Here is a 15,980-nt window from a genome sequence, read left to right as displayed (position 1 = left end):
GAAAATGCCTCACTAACTCATTCGAAATTAATTGGTCATCGCTAGTCATTTCACCCGTGCTTAGCTGTAACCTGTTTATTTTGTTTTTCTGCCTTCTAATAGACATAGCCGTATGATAAGCTTTTGTGTTTCTCTCTCCATTTTCCACCCATTTTGATTTAGCTCTTTGCTCCGCTTTTGTTCGCTCTATATTTTCTAGAAATAGTATCTCCTCTTGAATAGTGCTTTCGATCTCCTGAATTTCCCCTGAAGGAGAGATAGTTTGTATATCCAGCAATCTTTTCCTCAAAATAGCCAACCTGTTTTTAATAACTCCAAACGCTTTTTTGCTCCAAATGTTGATATTTTCTTTTGTGTTATCTAATTTGTTCAGGAAATGACCTTCAGCCTGATCCCACTTGTCTTTGAAAACCTGTTTATAATCTTTATGGTGAGTCCAAAATACCTCGAATTTCGTAATGGTTTTCATAATGTGTCCCTGTACTTGTAGTTTAAGCAGAATTGGAGCATGGTCGCTATTGTAACGTGGTAAATGAAATAATCCTGCCTCCGGAAATTGAATTAACCAGTTCGAATTACATAGTACTCTGTCTAACCGTTCTTTTGTCAAGTGGTGAATCGATTTGTTATTTGTTCACGTGTATGCAGGTCCGTTAAATCCGATGTCCAAAAGATTTGCTGAAGCGATGAAGTTCTGAAAATTAAGTAGAAAAGGAATATTAGTACTCCCGCCCCATTTTTCTGTGATAGAGGAAATAGCATTCAAGTCCCCGATTAAACAGAAAGGATTATTCAGACCATTAATCCGAATTAACATGTCGTCCCAAAAACTTTGTCTGTCTTGGACCCGAGGAGGTCCGTAGATGCAAAACATATCCCAAGGGTCCGACGTTATCGAATGCTTAATAGTCAAATGAATGAGATTGGGGGAAGAATAATGGATATTCACATCAATAGTAGGGTTCCAGTGAAGAATAAGTCCCCTACTCCTACCGATAGAAGGAACAGAAAAATAACTACTAAGATTGTATTTATTAAACATAGATAAAGGTACATAATTAGTAATACGAGATTCGGAAAGAAAGACCAATAATGGTTTTGTCGATCCTAGGAACTGATGTAAAGTTTCTCTTGTCGGGGTGTTCCCAAATCCCCGACAATTCCACGCAAGTATACTCATAGTGACCCCGGCATTTGGGTTGCCGGTACCCCTTCATTGGATGCTTCCACTGCCATTTGTTTTGCCGTCCTCTTGTAGTGTCTTTTTGCTCTTTCTTCCTGAGGGAATTGATTCACCTTGACTTGTGAAGTATCTCCTTTGTGATATTGTTCTTCAAGAATATAAGTCAAGTCCTTTGGAATTTTGACCGACGGTATTGCATTTGATTGAGTTTTAAATCTTTTCACCTGACACAAACTATTTAGCAAGTCTCCAAAATTAGCATTTATAGAAAAATTTGGGAGATCTATATTATCATTTTCACTCCCACCTGAATAAACATCTTTTCCTAGAGTGTCCACTAATGGATGGTCCAACCCATATGACCCTAATTCCTTCCCTGAATTTCTAGAATAAGGAACTTTGAAGTCCTCACTATAAGTAGGAAGCATAGCCTTATGTATCTTATGAGTCTGTTCTGGGGTAAGATTCTCCTTAAGTAAGTCCCCAAATGCAAGGATAGTAGAGCAAAATTTAATTCTATGCCCAGTGAATCCGCAATAAATACAGAATCTAGGCAATTTTTCGTAACGTAATTCAATGGAAATAAGTTTATACGCAGATAATTTTAAATTAACACGAGAAGTAAGTTTAGTAGTTAAACTTGTTTCAATTCTCACTCTTCCGAACACACTCCATTTTGATGCTTCTTCGGCCGTAGTTGGAATGAAGTTTCTTCGGCTAACCTATTCACCGTCGTACTAGTAAGCAAACCCTGAGGAATTCCATGAAATTGGACCCAGAACCAAGCCGAATCAAATATATGGTCTTTTGGAGATAAATCATTCCTACATTTTTTAAGAATCATTAATTCCTCTTGAATAACCCACGGTGAACTTTCAAAAGCCAAGTCCAGTTCCGAAACCGTCATAAATTTCAAAAGAAAAGTATTGTCTTTAACCTCAGTTAAATTGAATTTGTTAGGACCATGAATAACTCTTGTTAGTCGCATCATAGCCTGACCAATATCAATTTTCTTGGTACTTTGTATGTGAACTACTCCATTTTTTATTATTTTCGACGAACATTGTTGTAAATCTTCACCTTCCACCTCTATCGGTGGTGTTTCATTCGTTGTCAATGCCGCGAACTTGGTAATGAATTGATTGTTGGCTTCCTCCATATCGAAAATCGCTAAACAAACTAAGACAAAACAGACAAAGAGAGACTAATCTCGTGAATTAAAGCTCCTATAGAGCGACAGAAGAATGGAAACAGGCTTTTGTAGCCTTTTCCGACTAGAAACTGCCAATAAAACCGCTGTAACTGCCTATAAAATCTCTGTAACTGCTCGGAACTGCAAAAAGATCTACTTTAATTCAAATGACTTAAAGGAAAACCACCGATTTTGGTGGCGCCTGTAACTGCTAATAGAATCGCTCCGCCCCAGAGCACATTCAATATATGTCCAATATTATTATTGAAAGGCCGCGGCTTTGGGGAATAAAGAAAATTCTCCGGGGAATAAAGATTTTTCTTAAAACTAGTCAAATAAGATTGACTTTTTATGTTTCTTTTTATTCCTAAGGGGCTTCTAATTTTAGAAGATACTATAAAAAAGGCTCCTCCATCTCATCACCTCTCTCTGCCACCTCATCATCATCTTCTCAGGGAAGGTCGCTGGCCGGCCAATTTTCCGGCCGGCGACCTTCAAACATAAAAAAAAAAAAATTATTTTTTTCCCCTCTCCTCTTTCTCTCTCTAAATTTTTTTTTTTTAAATCCCTCTTCTCTCTCTCTCTCTAGATCTGGTTCACCAGATCTAGAGGGTCTGTACACATTCACAGACCATTAAAGGTCTGCAACTCAATTCAAGATCCTGATTAACTCAAGCATTAATTCAATCAAACACCTCCTACCCTCGATTACTTTCTTTTCAAATTTAATCTCAACAAATAATAATGTCGATCCTTCCAACTTTCTTCACCAACAGAATATCAAACATCTTTGATCCATTCTCTCTAGACATTTGGGATCCATTCTAGGACTTGCCCTTTTCCAACACCACAACCCTCTCTGCACCTGAGATTTCAAAAGAAACATCTCAATTAGCAAATACCCGAATCCATTGGAAAAAAACCCCAGAACACCATTTCTTCAGAGCTGATATTCCAGGTGTTAATAAAGAAGAAGTAAAGATTGATGTTGAAGAAGGTAAAGTTCTTCAGATAAGTGGTGAAAGAAACAGAGAAAAAGAAGAAAAGAAACGATAAATGGCATCGTGTTGAACGTAGTAGTGGGAAGTTTCTTCGTCGATTTAGGTTGCCGGAAAATGCGAAAGTTGAAGAAGTTAAAGCTTCAATGGAGGATGGGGTTCTTACTGTGATTGTACCTAAAATGGAAGTGGAAGAGAAGAAAACACCTCAAGTTAAATCCATTGACATCTCTGGTTAAAGAATGAATGATCAAAGAAAAGAACGATTTATTAGAGTTGTGTAATAAGTTGTGGTTGGTTTAATGGGTATGGCATGTAATCAAAGTGGTTTAATTTTGAGTGTTATAAGTAGTAGTTGTTAGGTTATGGAGAGTTTGAATGAAAGGAGACAGTAGTCAAATGTATTTGTGATTTCTGGTTTAATTGAAGTTGTCTTGTGTGAGATTTTGTTGTGGTGAACCAGATCTGGTTCACCAGATCTAGAGAGAGAGAGAAGAGTGTTTGAAAAAAAAAAAAAAATTTAGAGAGAGAAAGAGGAGAGAGGAAAAAAATAATTTTTTTTTTTTTTTTTTTTTTTTTTATGTTTGAAGGTCGCCGGCCGGCGACCTTCCCGGAGAAGATGATGATGAGGTGGCGAGAAGGTTAGGTGGCAGAGAGAGGTGATGAGATGGAGGAAAACTTTCAAAAAAATGTATTTTGCATTCCTCATAAAAATTTATTCCCCGGAGAATTTAAAAAAAAATCTGGATTCCCTCGAGAATTTATTCCCCGGAGAATTTTGTTTATTCCCCAAAGCCGCGGCCTTATTGAAATTTTATTCCTTGCATTTGGTTGCCTGGAAGTAGGGGTGGGAAACGGACCGAACGGGTAGTCCACGGTCACTTACTCTTCCGGTCCGGGCGGAATGGACAAATTCTCGATTTGTCCGTTCGGACATCCGGACAAATCGGGCGGTTACTTGACAAAATTTCGTTGTCCATTGCCCGTCCATGTCCGCCTAAATTGCCGGGCAATCCGGGTACCGGACCGGTCGGACTCGGGCACAATGTTTCATTTTTTACTTGAATGCCTATAAAAGATATTTATTAAGATTTCACCCAAGCAAAGTCGATAAAACATAATCCCACATTGTAAACTTAGTATTTCCATGCATATATGTGTAAGTATGTAATCTAAATGTTAACTATATCAATTGATTCGCATACACGTGTAAGTGTGTAGTCTAAATGTTAACTATATTAATTGATTATAACTATCTTTATATGATTAAAATGTCTAAGTAAGTCGAAAATATCAACCGGTCGGGCTTATCGGTCGGACTCGGGCGGAATGCCAGTTAGAGCCTCTTGTCCGTGTCCGTCCGACTAAATTTGCCGGTCCGGTCGGGTAGTGTCCGTCTCGGACACCGGGAGCCCACGGTCACATCGGACTCGGGCGGTTCGCGGGCGGATCCGGACTCACGGGCCTTTTTCCCACCCCTACCTGGAAGGCCTGACCCGGGGTCTAATGTCCGCTAAGCCCGCCCCGGCCTGTTTCCCACCCGTAGTTCTGTAGTTGTGGCCGTTTGAGACCTCTCAAGCCCCCATCAACTCACCTTGCCCATCTCCCTCAAAACCCTAGAGGTAGTTTCAGTCATTCAATTAAACACAATAAGAACACAACTCCTAAACCCTAGAGTAGAATTAGGAGTAGCACAAATACTTTAGATAATCATCCAACAGAGAATGGAATCAGGAGGAGAGAGTGGTATTGTTCCACAAGCAGTAGTTGATGGGGTCAAGAGAAGTCTAGTTGATATGGAGGAGCTGAGACTTCATTTATCGGATTTCTTAGCTCTCTCTGAACCAGAAGTTCTTGCCCAATTGCCTCCTCTGTCTCGTGCTCAATCACTTCTTTTTCTCTCTAAGGCTGCCTCCGCTCTCTATACTTGTAATCTCTCTTTCCCCTTCTCTCAATTAGTAAGTTATTTTTTTCCACATTTAAACATTTGCTTGCTTTTCCTGAATCTTTGCTTGGTAGTGAGGTTGAGATCTCATGGTATTCACCCAGATGAACATTCAGTTAAATCAGAGCTTGTAAGCACTCCCTCTCTCCCTATTTATGTTGCACATGTCTTCTGTTATTTTAATTATATATATACTAGGTCACTAGAAAGGTTTTAATGAGTGCAAGCCTAATATCTTTTTTGGTATCTTCTTTTTTATCTACACATAACTGATGAATTTGTAAAATTCAAGGCTTAGGGTTTTGAAATACGTCCTATAGGCAAGTTACTTCGAGTGGATAAGTTAACTAGCCGAAAGCTATGACTCCACTTCAAACCCAGATATATGAATATGACAGCCGGGGCAAGAGAGATATTCAGGGCTAAAATTAGATACACATTCAATTTGACGAATATAGGAAGTCTCGTTCAATCATCTGGTTCCGTCTCCTTCGTAAACGTCCTGTCCCATAACATTAGTTAAATAAAATTCAATTGAATATGTAATGTCAACCATCTGCCGCGAGACTTGAATACAATTAATATTTAGACATGAAGAAGTTTGTAACTCAAATGCCAAATCTTATGTACATATGGTGTTCTATTTATTATTGGATTGTATGTTTCGAGGTTCTAATTCACATTTTAATCTACTCTTGCAATCTTTTTTGCCTCTGTAGGAAAGATCACGTTTGTATGAAGAGAAACTTGAGCGTTTTATAGCTTTGAGCAAAGGTATTTCCTATTAGATGATACTCCCTCCGCCCATTTTGTTTGGTTGTTATTCTTTTTATGGGTGCCCCAAAATGTTTGTTCACTTTCCTTTTATAACATTCATTTACGTATTAACATGATGAAACTTCCAAAACTACCCTTTAGTTTGAATACCATTAAAAGTTTATAATTGGTTGTTCACTTCGACCAATGTTATATTCAATGGATACTCTATATTAAATAAGGGTAGTTTAGAAATAGTCTTTATATTTGTCAACAATAAATAACATATCCTTAATAAGTTGAATTCCTCAAAACTACAAACAAAATGGGACGGAGGGAGTATCTTTCTTGATAGGCTTAATAATATGCTTTTATATAATGTCAATGGGTCTTGAAATTGCTCATAAGAAAATACCATGATACAAAAGTACAATATAAGATTGATTGGGTCGCTTGGGCACTTCAAAATAATTGGGAATGTTGTAAACGGAATTGGGCAGTAATGTGGACTGAGTCATGTCGGTGTGAATGCTTGTGAGTAGCTAATTCAGAAATTCACCTGCATCAATACCTTCTAATTTTCCAACTAGATTAAATTAAACAATCACCAAAACGGAGTACTTTATAAATTCAAGGGTTAGTTTTCTTCCCATATAAGGGTTGTACTCCTGCTATTTGAGGAGAGACAAAGTTTTTTCAAGCAGCTATTCAAGCTACCTCTATTAGTTGTTTGATCCAAATATACCCCTAGATGTGATACTAGTGGTTGTCTATCTTATAATATAATCATTTTCTTCTTCAATTCCCTTTCCCCCTTTTCGTGGTTCATTAGTTTGGTATCGGGGCGAGGTTATGCATGACAAACAGATCCGGAAGAAATTTTGAAGGATGAAATTTCTGATTGAGTTACATCAATTGAAGAGTATTTTGATTGGTTTGACATGACCGATGAGCGAGAAGTTAGATTTTCTAAGATGAAACTAGTAGGCTTAGCAAAAGTATGGTGGAATGGTGTCGAAGTAGACATTAAACGGAAAGGGCTGCCGCCGATTGAAACATGACTAGAAATGAAGATTAAATTACGAGAAAAATACATGCCGGTTAACTATCATGACAAATTGTGTGATCAACTTATTAAACTAAAGCAAGGCAGCATGTCAGTGATACAATACATGCAAAAACTCGATGAGCTAAAAACTAGTAGTGATAAAGTGGCGGAAGACCTTGGCAAGCCTTTGCTCGATTTAAAGCAGGCCTAAGACCTAATATAAGAAGGGAGTTACTTTGACACCCATCTACAATTAAAAAAATGCTTTCCAACTTACGTTAGACATGGATAAGTACCTGAACCACCCAATGACAAAGAAGTTTAGGAGTCAGGCAATCGAAACGACAAATAGGAGGCCTAATGATGCTAAATATGGAGCCCGGACAACACCAAATGACCAAAACAAGTAGATCTCAAGTTTTTAGGGTTCTTCACTAGAGATAACTCCAATGGCAAACTCCTTTCGGGGAAATAAGTTCTTCAAATGTGGGGATAGTTGTCTTTGGTATACCAATGTCCTAAAAAGAACTTACATTATGGGATGGAAGACGAAACAGAGGTAAATCTACAAGGAGATGGGGAGAACCTGATTTTATTTGATTACGGGACATATAACCCTCATGACTTGGAAGAGGATGAAGAAGGTGCTTCTCGATTATGTGTTGTTAGACGCACTCTAACATCTCCTAAAGTTGAAAAAGAGGATTGATGACGTACTTCTATCCTTCAATTGTTAGGTTCGTTGTAGTGACCAAGCTAAAAAGCTTTATTGCTTGTTGGAGCTGCATGAATCTGGCTTCATTAACCTGAGATGAACATCTCAAGCTTGCTACCCAACTGCACCCACGTCCTTATAAAGTGCCATGGAAAGATAATACCTCAATCCCGGTAAGCCATCGCTCCTTTGTTTCACTTTCTTGTGGTACTTAATAGTGATTCTATTTCGTGTGATGTAATACCTATAAAAGTTGGCCACATAATTCTTGGACTCCCCAAGGCTTTATGATCATGATGTGCACCATAATGGGAAGGAGAACAAATATAGTTTCACATTCATCCACACACATTGTTTTGAAGCCTATAATCGCAGCTGAAATTGAAAGATTCAAAGAGCAGAGGCCCAAAACTGTTGTTGGAAACAATAAGAAGTCCCTTCACATATCATCAAAAAGGAATTTGAATTAGAGAGCAAAGAATCGGGATTCGTGTACATTGTAGTGCAGAAATAGATTGATATAACTACTGCCGTCCATCCCCTTCGATTCCCTTGGAAATGTTAAAGTTATTGTCTGATTTTGCTGATGAGGCACCCAAAGAACTATCTAATGAACTGCCTCCTATGCATACTATTCAGCATTCAGGAGACCTGGTTCCAGGGTCCTAACTACCTTATTTCAAAGGCAGGTTAAAGAATTATATACAAATGGCTTAATTCGTGAAAGTTTAAGCCCTTGTGCTGTCCCCATATTGCTCACACTAAAGAAAGATGGTACTTTTTTTTTTGATGAAGGAAAAGAAAGATGGTACTTGCGTATGTGTGTTGATAGTCGTGTTATCAATAAGATTACAGTCAAGTACCGTTTCCCATACCTAGATAGCTAGACTCGATTCGTTTATTACACATGATGGTTGGTTATCTATTATTTTCCAAGATCTCAAAAGTGGCTATCATCAAACACGTTTTAGACCAGGGGATGAATGAAAGACTGCATTTAAAACAAGAGATGGTCTATATGAATTGGCTAGTCAGGTCTTTTGGCCTATCCAATGCCCCTGAGACATTCATCCGCTTCATGACTCATGTATTATAACCCTTTATTGGTCAGTTTTTGGTTGTTTACTTTGCTGATATCCTAATACATCAAGCAAGTGAGGATCACCTTGTCCATTGGCAGCGAGTTATGAGTCTTCAATGCCAAGATTTTTATTTTTGAATAATTTGAATTAATATTGAAAAAGGAAAAAGATAGGATATACAAGTGAAAAGAATAATAAAAGGAGCCTTTTTGTCTTCTTTGCTTCTGTGCCAAGATTAGCTTTATATTAACTTGAAGAAGTGTTCCTTCATGAGCACACTTGCTGTTTTTCTAGGATTTTTTTGTTTCAGCTAAAGGTATAGAGGATGATCCGGGTAAAAAGTAGGTTATCGTAAATTGGCCAACTCATAGTACGATACATGATGTACGAAGTTTCATGGTTTAACATCATTTTATAGGCGCTTTATCAATAATTTTAGCACAGTTATGACACCTAGAACTAATTGCTTGAAGAAAGGGCAGTTTGTGTCGACAAATTCAGCATCAATAACTTCTGAAGATATAAAAAAAGAGGATGACGAAAGCTTCTGTTTTTGCACCTTCCTGACTTTTCAAAGGTGTTTGATGTGACATGTGATTTGTCACATGTTGGAATTGGAGGTGTTTTAAGTCAAGAAAGACGCACACAAACTATAAACTCTACTCTTGTAATTCAAATTATTAGTTATATGCTATTATTTGTATTTGTTTCCTTTATTCAAGCCATGATTCTAGGGACAAGTTACAGTGCTTTTGCTCTAGATAAAACTTTTAAATTTTTAGTTAAACTTTTTTCGATTAAGTCAAAGTTCTAGCTTGAAATAGATCTGAATAAGGTAAAGTCCCTCCATCTAGAAGAGGTTTGATAATTTATGTTGAAGCGGAAATTTTAAGAGTTTAAAATGAAGAATTATTGAGTTTTAATTAAAGCATTGATTATTGAGTTTATACATAATTATTTAATTCAGTGAATGCTCATCTGATTGTAGTTGGAAAACTATAGACTATTATCATGTCTCAATGTACGGATTAATCTTCATTGTATGCGTTGACATCAGTTTGTCGTGAGACTCACGCCCATTTTCTTCCTTTTTGCAGCCCCATTACGTCCTTCTACGAAGTTGAATTTTCAAGCTGCAACACGTTTCATTGAGCACTCGTTGCCTGATCTTACAACGGGTATGTAATCCATCTTTTTTTTTTTTTTTTTTGCAGAAAACATGATTTCCATCTTTACAGTTCATCTATATATAAAAATTCTGGAACTTTCAGAGCAGAGGCAAAGTATGAGAGAGATGAGTAGAGGAGAGGGCGTTAAAAGTAGAAGTACCCAAAAGAAACGAAAATACCAATCATCTGAGAGACAATCTGTACGATCTGCTGCGCAAGAATTTCTTGAGAAAGCTAAACAGGAGCTTCTTGGAGTTAATAATGGTGATCTGAAGGGGCCTCTTCGGATTCATTCATCTGATGAAGAGGACTAAGATGACATACAGAGAGTTTCTTGCTTTTGTGTATCGAATTCCTCATTCTTTTCTTGAAGTAATTGGATCTTAGGTTATTTATACATGTATGGGAAAAGAGAACCATATTGTTGTGAATGCATCAAAAAGCGTCTTGCACGGTTATTTTCAATACGAGTATATTTATCTCAAGTCATGTTAAGATTTGCAACATAAATTACTAGAAAGATTGACAGCTTTTACTCAACCTGTCATGTTAGTCCCCAAGAAACAGAAATTTGTGAGTTTGCAGGATTTATGAGCTTAAGTTTGATATAAACTCATCTAGATTATAGGTCCTCTAACTGCACATGACATGGAGGTAAAATGCTGTTTCTTACTGTTTGACCCGCTTAATAGCTTGTATGACTCAAAATGTGATCTCGAATTCATCCAAGTCTTGAAGGAGTTTTAGGTAATTACTTTTGAATTATGTTGGAGTACTGAGTCCTATCTATTGATAGGACTATTCCTTAATTCGTTTTCTATAAAATGGCAGTACGTTTAATAGCATTTTGGGCCGAAAAATAATTTTTGTTATACTTTGTTCTACTTTGTCAGGTTCTCAAATAACGATCCCGCAAATAACCTCTTCCATGTATAAATTCATTCTCTCTGGCAGTCAGATGTAAAATCTCACTCAGGTAGATTACTTGGCTTTTCCTGGAAACCCCGAAAACAATTAAAATCACACTCAACGAGCAACATTGAATCGTCCAGGAACTGTAAAACTTAAATTTGTTGAACAAGTCTCTAAAGCTTCACTATTTCACTCACAGCTTCGCGGAATTATGCCAGTGTTGTACCATTTGATAAAAGTATTCCAGCTTGTGTCCAGCACTCCAGCCTACTTAATCTCTGTTGTTATGATTTTTTTTTTTTTTGTTGAGAGGAAAACTAAACAAAACCACAGAGCCTAACAAAAAAACGAAAGTAAAGATTCTGGAAGATCTGAAAGAGCCCGCCATATCCAGGTACCCATATTCCTGCGACTCCATTTAGCTAAGATATCAACTTTCGCATTACCGGTCCTATTGATGTGAGTGTTTATAACTTTGATGAAATTTCCTTCTAGTTGACGCACTTTGTCAATGAGCTTGCCTGCTTGCCAACTAATATCTGCCTGTTCCCTGTTGGGAGTTTGTACAATATTACTATTGTCACTTTCAATATGAAGATAATCAATATTCTTTGATGTCGACCATTGGAGAGCTTTTACAATTGCCCAGCATTCACATTCTTCTGCATTTTGGCCTCTATAATTACATGCCGAGGCCGCGAGAAAGTTGGCTTGGTCATCGAACATGATACATCCAATCCCCGCTATTTCTTTTCCATCCATAAAAGAGGCGTCGACGTTGATTAATGTAAGGAGCTTTCGGAGGAGACCATTGGATATTCCTTTCAATTGGTTGAGATGGCAAGTGATGCTTGAGGAGGTTCGGTGTGCTATTTACTTGACCAATTACATCATGGGTAGAATCTTAGCATTAGAGAAGCATCTATCACACCTCGCTTTCCAAATCTGCCAAAGAATATTAGCGAAAAGACCACTAATCTGCTCATCAATATCTTTCCATGAAATAATCCAGTCAATAAGATTAGAAATGTTGCCTAAAATGATATTAAAATGAAACCATACCACTGTAGCCAGATCACAATGTAAAAGTGCATGAATCAATGTTTCAGGGGCTCGACAGTAAACACAGTCAAAATTATGGCCAATAAACTGCCCAATTTTACCGCGAATTGGTAAGCTGTTCGTACAACATTTCCAAAGGAATAGTTTGATTTTTGGTTGAATAGGTAAATTCCAAATGAAGATCCATTCCTTAGTCTCATAGTCATAATGTTGAGTTCGTAAATAATAATACATTGATTTAATGGTAAATTTACCTGATTTGGTAAGCGTCCATCGTGCAATATCATCCATTTGTTCCTGTAAGTTTATGCTCAAAATAGAGTTACATATATCATCATTAAAGCATTGAGTTATTATAGTCGTATTCCAATGGTTATTGATAATAAGTTGAGAAACCTTTGTGAGGTTACTATTAGTGGTGTTACATATAGGAGGAGGATGATTAGGGATCCAATAATCATACCATATGTTAATATTGGTACCTTTATTAACATCCCAGAACGTTAAATTGGTAACTTTGTCAACATGTTTGGAGATGGATTTCCAGAACCACGAGTGATGATTCTTAGTCTTCTTAGGTTTATGATCTTTGGTGAAGTATTTCGCTTTAAGAATATTTGCCCAAGGAGAGCCAGGATCTTTGATAAGGCGCCAAACTAACTTGCTCAGAAAAGCATGGTTGTCAAGAACCGGAAAACGAAATCCAAGACCTCCCAATTTTTTGGGAAGACAAATAGCAGACCAGTTAATGGTATGAATCGAATTAGATTTTCCCCACCAGAAAGTTCTTTGAAGAACTTCAATGCGGTTGCTTATACCCTTAGGGAGGGCAAAGCATTGCATTAGGTATCGGGGAACAGCCGCTGCTATTGTGTTGATATGATGGATATCAAATGTGTCCATTAAACAACCTAATTTTCACAAAATAGGAAGTATGAAGAACATATAAGTAAAAGCAGATTGAAATACACATAAATAGGAATAATAGTGTGAAGAACTTCTAAATAATAGACCAAATCATTTATAGGAAGAAGAATGAATATATCAGCTCGTTGTTAAATCATAAGATAGAACGAAGAACAAATTATTTTGATTTTGATGGAAACATATTATTAACTAAATAATTGACCAAATCATTTATAGGAAGAAGAATGAATATATCAGCTCGTTGTTAAATCATAAGATAGAACGAAGAACAAATTATTTTGATTTTGATGAAAACATATTTTGATTTTGATGAAAACAAATTATTTTGATTTTGATGAAAACATATTATTTGTAAAGGATTGGATTATATCGTGGAATGAGTCTCACAATTATGAAAACTTTTTTTTGTTGAACTTACAATTATGAAACTTTAATCTTGAAAAGTTTTATGCTTTCACTCTGTGGTTTATTTGTAAAGCTAAATGTGATAGATGTTTTCAGCAACAAATACTTGCACCCTCTCAGGTAATAAATGCAATCCTAGCCTTCCCCCACTTCAATGACATTGAGGTTCTTAGATGTACTACTGCGAAAGTAATTAGATGGTCACTACCTATTAATCCTTATGTTAAAATGAATATAGATGCTTCGTTTATCAATATTAATGAACATACAGAAATTAGTTGTATCATTAATAACCACATAGCTCAATTTATAACAGATAAGGTTTCTACTACCAGAGTCAGGAACGCAAAAGAAAGTGAAAGTATAGCCATTCTCATGGGAATCAGGTGGGCAGTTAATCTCAATATCAAATTCCTTCAGGTTGAAAGTGATAATCAAACAATCATCAATTACCTCAATAACTCTAGTACAATGATCCACTGACAGTCGAAGGTTTATGTAAAAGCGATCAGGAAACTTCTCCCCCAATTCCATTGCATACGAATCTCTCATATCCCTCGCAAGGGCAACGATCTAGCAGACACTTCGACAAAATGGGCAAGACAACATAATAGTAATATTACTTGGACTGTAGTTCCCAATATTATTAGCCATAAGTATTGTAATAACTCGCTAACTTAATAATATATGCAAACGTTGCAAAAAAAAAAAAAAAAAACTGTAACAAACTCAAAATAGATCCTGGAACATATACAAATGTAATCATTTGCTCCATATGGTAAACTCATGGCGGAGACGAGACATGTCTAGAGACTCATTTAGGAAACCTTATTCTTCCAAGGTATACTCAATCGATGTTAGCTGTTTACTGGAAGTCGTCGTTTTACAATCACAACAATTCCTAGGTTGTGGAATAAACACAACAACAACCGAATCAACAAACTCATAACAACAACCGAATCAACAAACTCATAAGGCTACGGATAGCGCTAACTTTAATAACCGACATAACATAAGCCATGTTTCACATACCAACTTTGTTTTAGAGTCGTGCCTCGCATACCAGCTCTGCCTCAGAGACAAGCCCTACTGACTGGTCCAAAATTCCGCATCCGGGTCAGCTTGGCAAGCCGCGAACCAGATTAGATATCAACCCACATTCAAGACACTTTCCACATAAGGGTTTCTTTCTCTTTTCCCTGTAGCTATGCCTTCCTCACTCTGGACTTGAGAATCAAGAGCCTATTGTCAATTAAGATTCAGTTTCACAAATTCAGAGGCAGGGACGTCATCTTCTCAGAAACATGTTTAAATATTCTAAGTAGGAACCAAGAGTCGTACCAGAGGGAATTGAACGACGCACTCAACAAAAAGTGTCATCTCATTAAACACATAATAGTTGACATAGTATGGGCAAAACTTCCAAGAAGAAAATTACACAAGAAAAACAAAATCTTAAGAACTATCACTATCCTTATAATCAACTTCTTCAGACACGATTTCATCGTCGAATTCAATCTTATCATCCACTCGAGACCATACTCGATGTTGAGCTAGTTCATTTGAGATGCTATGTCTTATTTGAGAACTTCAGTTATAGGCTTTACATTTAAAACCTCATAACAACACAGAGTACATCCCCAATCAATATCAAATTGAGTAACCACTGCCTGAATGATCAGTCCTTAATGCTCCTTCCTAGCTTTCAACTTCAATTTTTGTTTTAAGAAGTCCCATATCTGCTCTCAGCTCCATCATCTGTTCTTCCAGCTCCAATTCCTTGGCGTTATAGTCTGCACTAATCATTGTGACTTGTTCGTGTGCAATATCTAGATTATGATGCATCATGTCACTCAAATGCATTTGTTCCTCTATGTGTTCCTCAAAGGCACAATCGAATTCTTGAATATGTTGATATACTCTCACCTCGTTATTGCCAGCCGAAGTCATTTCGTTCGAAGATTATCGTTTGTTGACAAGAAAGAGTCGAAACACTTAGGCCATGTTTGGCGCGCTGGAATGGAATGTGATTCCTGGGAATCGCAATCCCGTAACTGATTCTTGGGAACCAGATTGCTTTAGTTTGATGTTTGGCTTGACCAAGAATAGGGATTCCATTCCTGATGGATTCCTAGCTTGGTGTTTGGTCCGTATAGGAATAGGAATATAAACTTGTATAAAAGTCCGGTTATATCTTTTTACTTAAACTAAATAATTATAGGTCAATTTTGTTATATATATATATATAACTTTAATCAATATTATTTATTGAAATTTGTAGATAATAAATAGTAATCTGATACACTTGTGTGTGTGTGTTAGGGAGAGAGAAAGTTGTTACGGTGGTGGTTGAAATCCTAGCTTTTAAATTTTTCTTAGCTAAATATTATGTGAAGGACGATTTTAATATTAGTCATTATAATATCTTATTAAGCATAATTTCGTTCATAAATATTAAACTAAATCATTATTGGGAATGGGAATCACCAACCCACCCCTTACCTGGGTTTGTTTTTACCCTATTTAGTGGGAATCCCATTCCTAGAGGAATAAGATTCACCCTCCATTCCCGCAAGCCAAACAGTA

General features: G+C 36.9%; 1 protein-coding gene and 1 pseudogene across 1 annotated transcript; both read left to right on the top strand.

The window, feature by feature from the left end:
* The first annotated feature begins 2,955 nt into the window (after positions 1–2,955).
* On the top strand, positions 2,956–3,796 carry LOC147531023 (17.8 kDa class I heat shock protein-like; annotated as a pseudogene).
* Positions 3,797–4,862: 1,066 nt separating this feature from the next.
* LOC147531022 (Sas10/Utp3/C1D family) lies at positions 4,863–10,573 on the top strand. Its single transcript, XM_086651142.1, has 5 exons — positions 4,863–5,302; positions 5,393–5,448; positions 6,038–6,092; positions 10,017–10,097; positions 10,191–10,573. The coding sequence occupies exons 1-5, from the start codon at positions 5,098–5,100 to the stop codon at positions 10,400–10,402; spliced, it is 609 nt and encodes a 202-aa protein (XP_086507268.1). The 5' UTR covers positions 4,863–5,097; the 3' UTR covers positions 10,403–10,573.
* The last annotated feature ends 5,407 nt before the right edge of the window (positions 10,574–15,980 follow it).

This window comes from Eschscholzia californica, unplaced genomic scaffold (assembly GCF_041429995.1).
Source record: "Eschscholzia californica isolate CP2 unplaced genomic scaffold, dmEscCali1.0.p SCAF_6, whole genome shotgun sequence".
Lineage (NCBI taxonomy): Eukaryota > Viridiplantae > Streptophyta > Magnoliopsida > Ranunculales > Papaveraceae > Eschscholzia > Eschscholzia californica.
The sequence above is the reverse complement of the archived record's forward strand: the minus strand, read 5'-3'. Positions and strand labels throughout refer to the sequence as shown.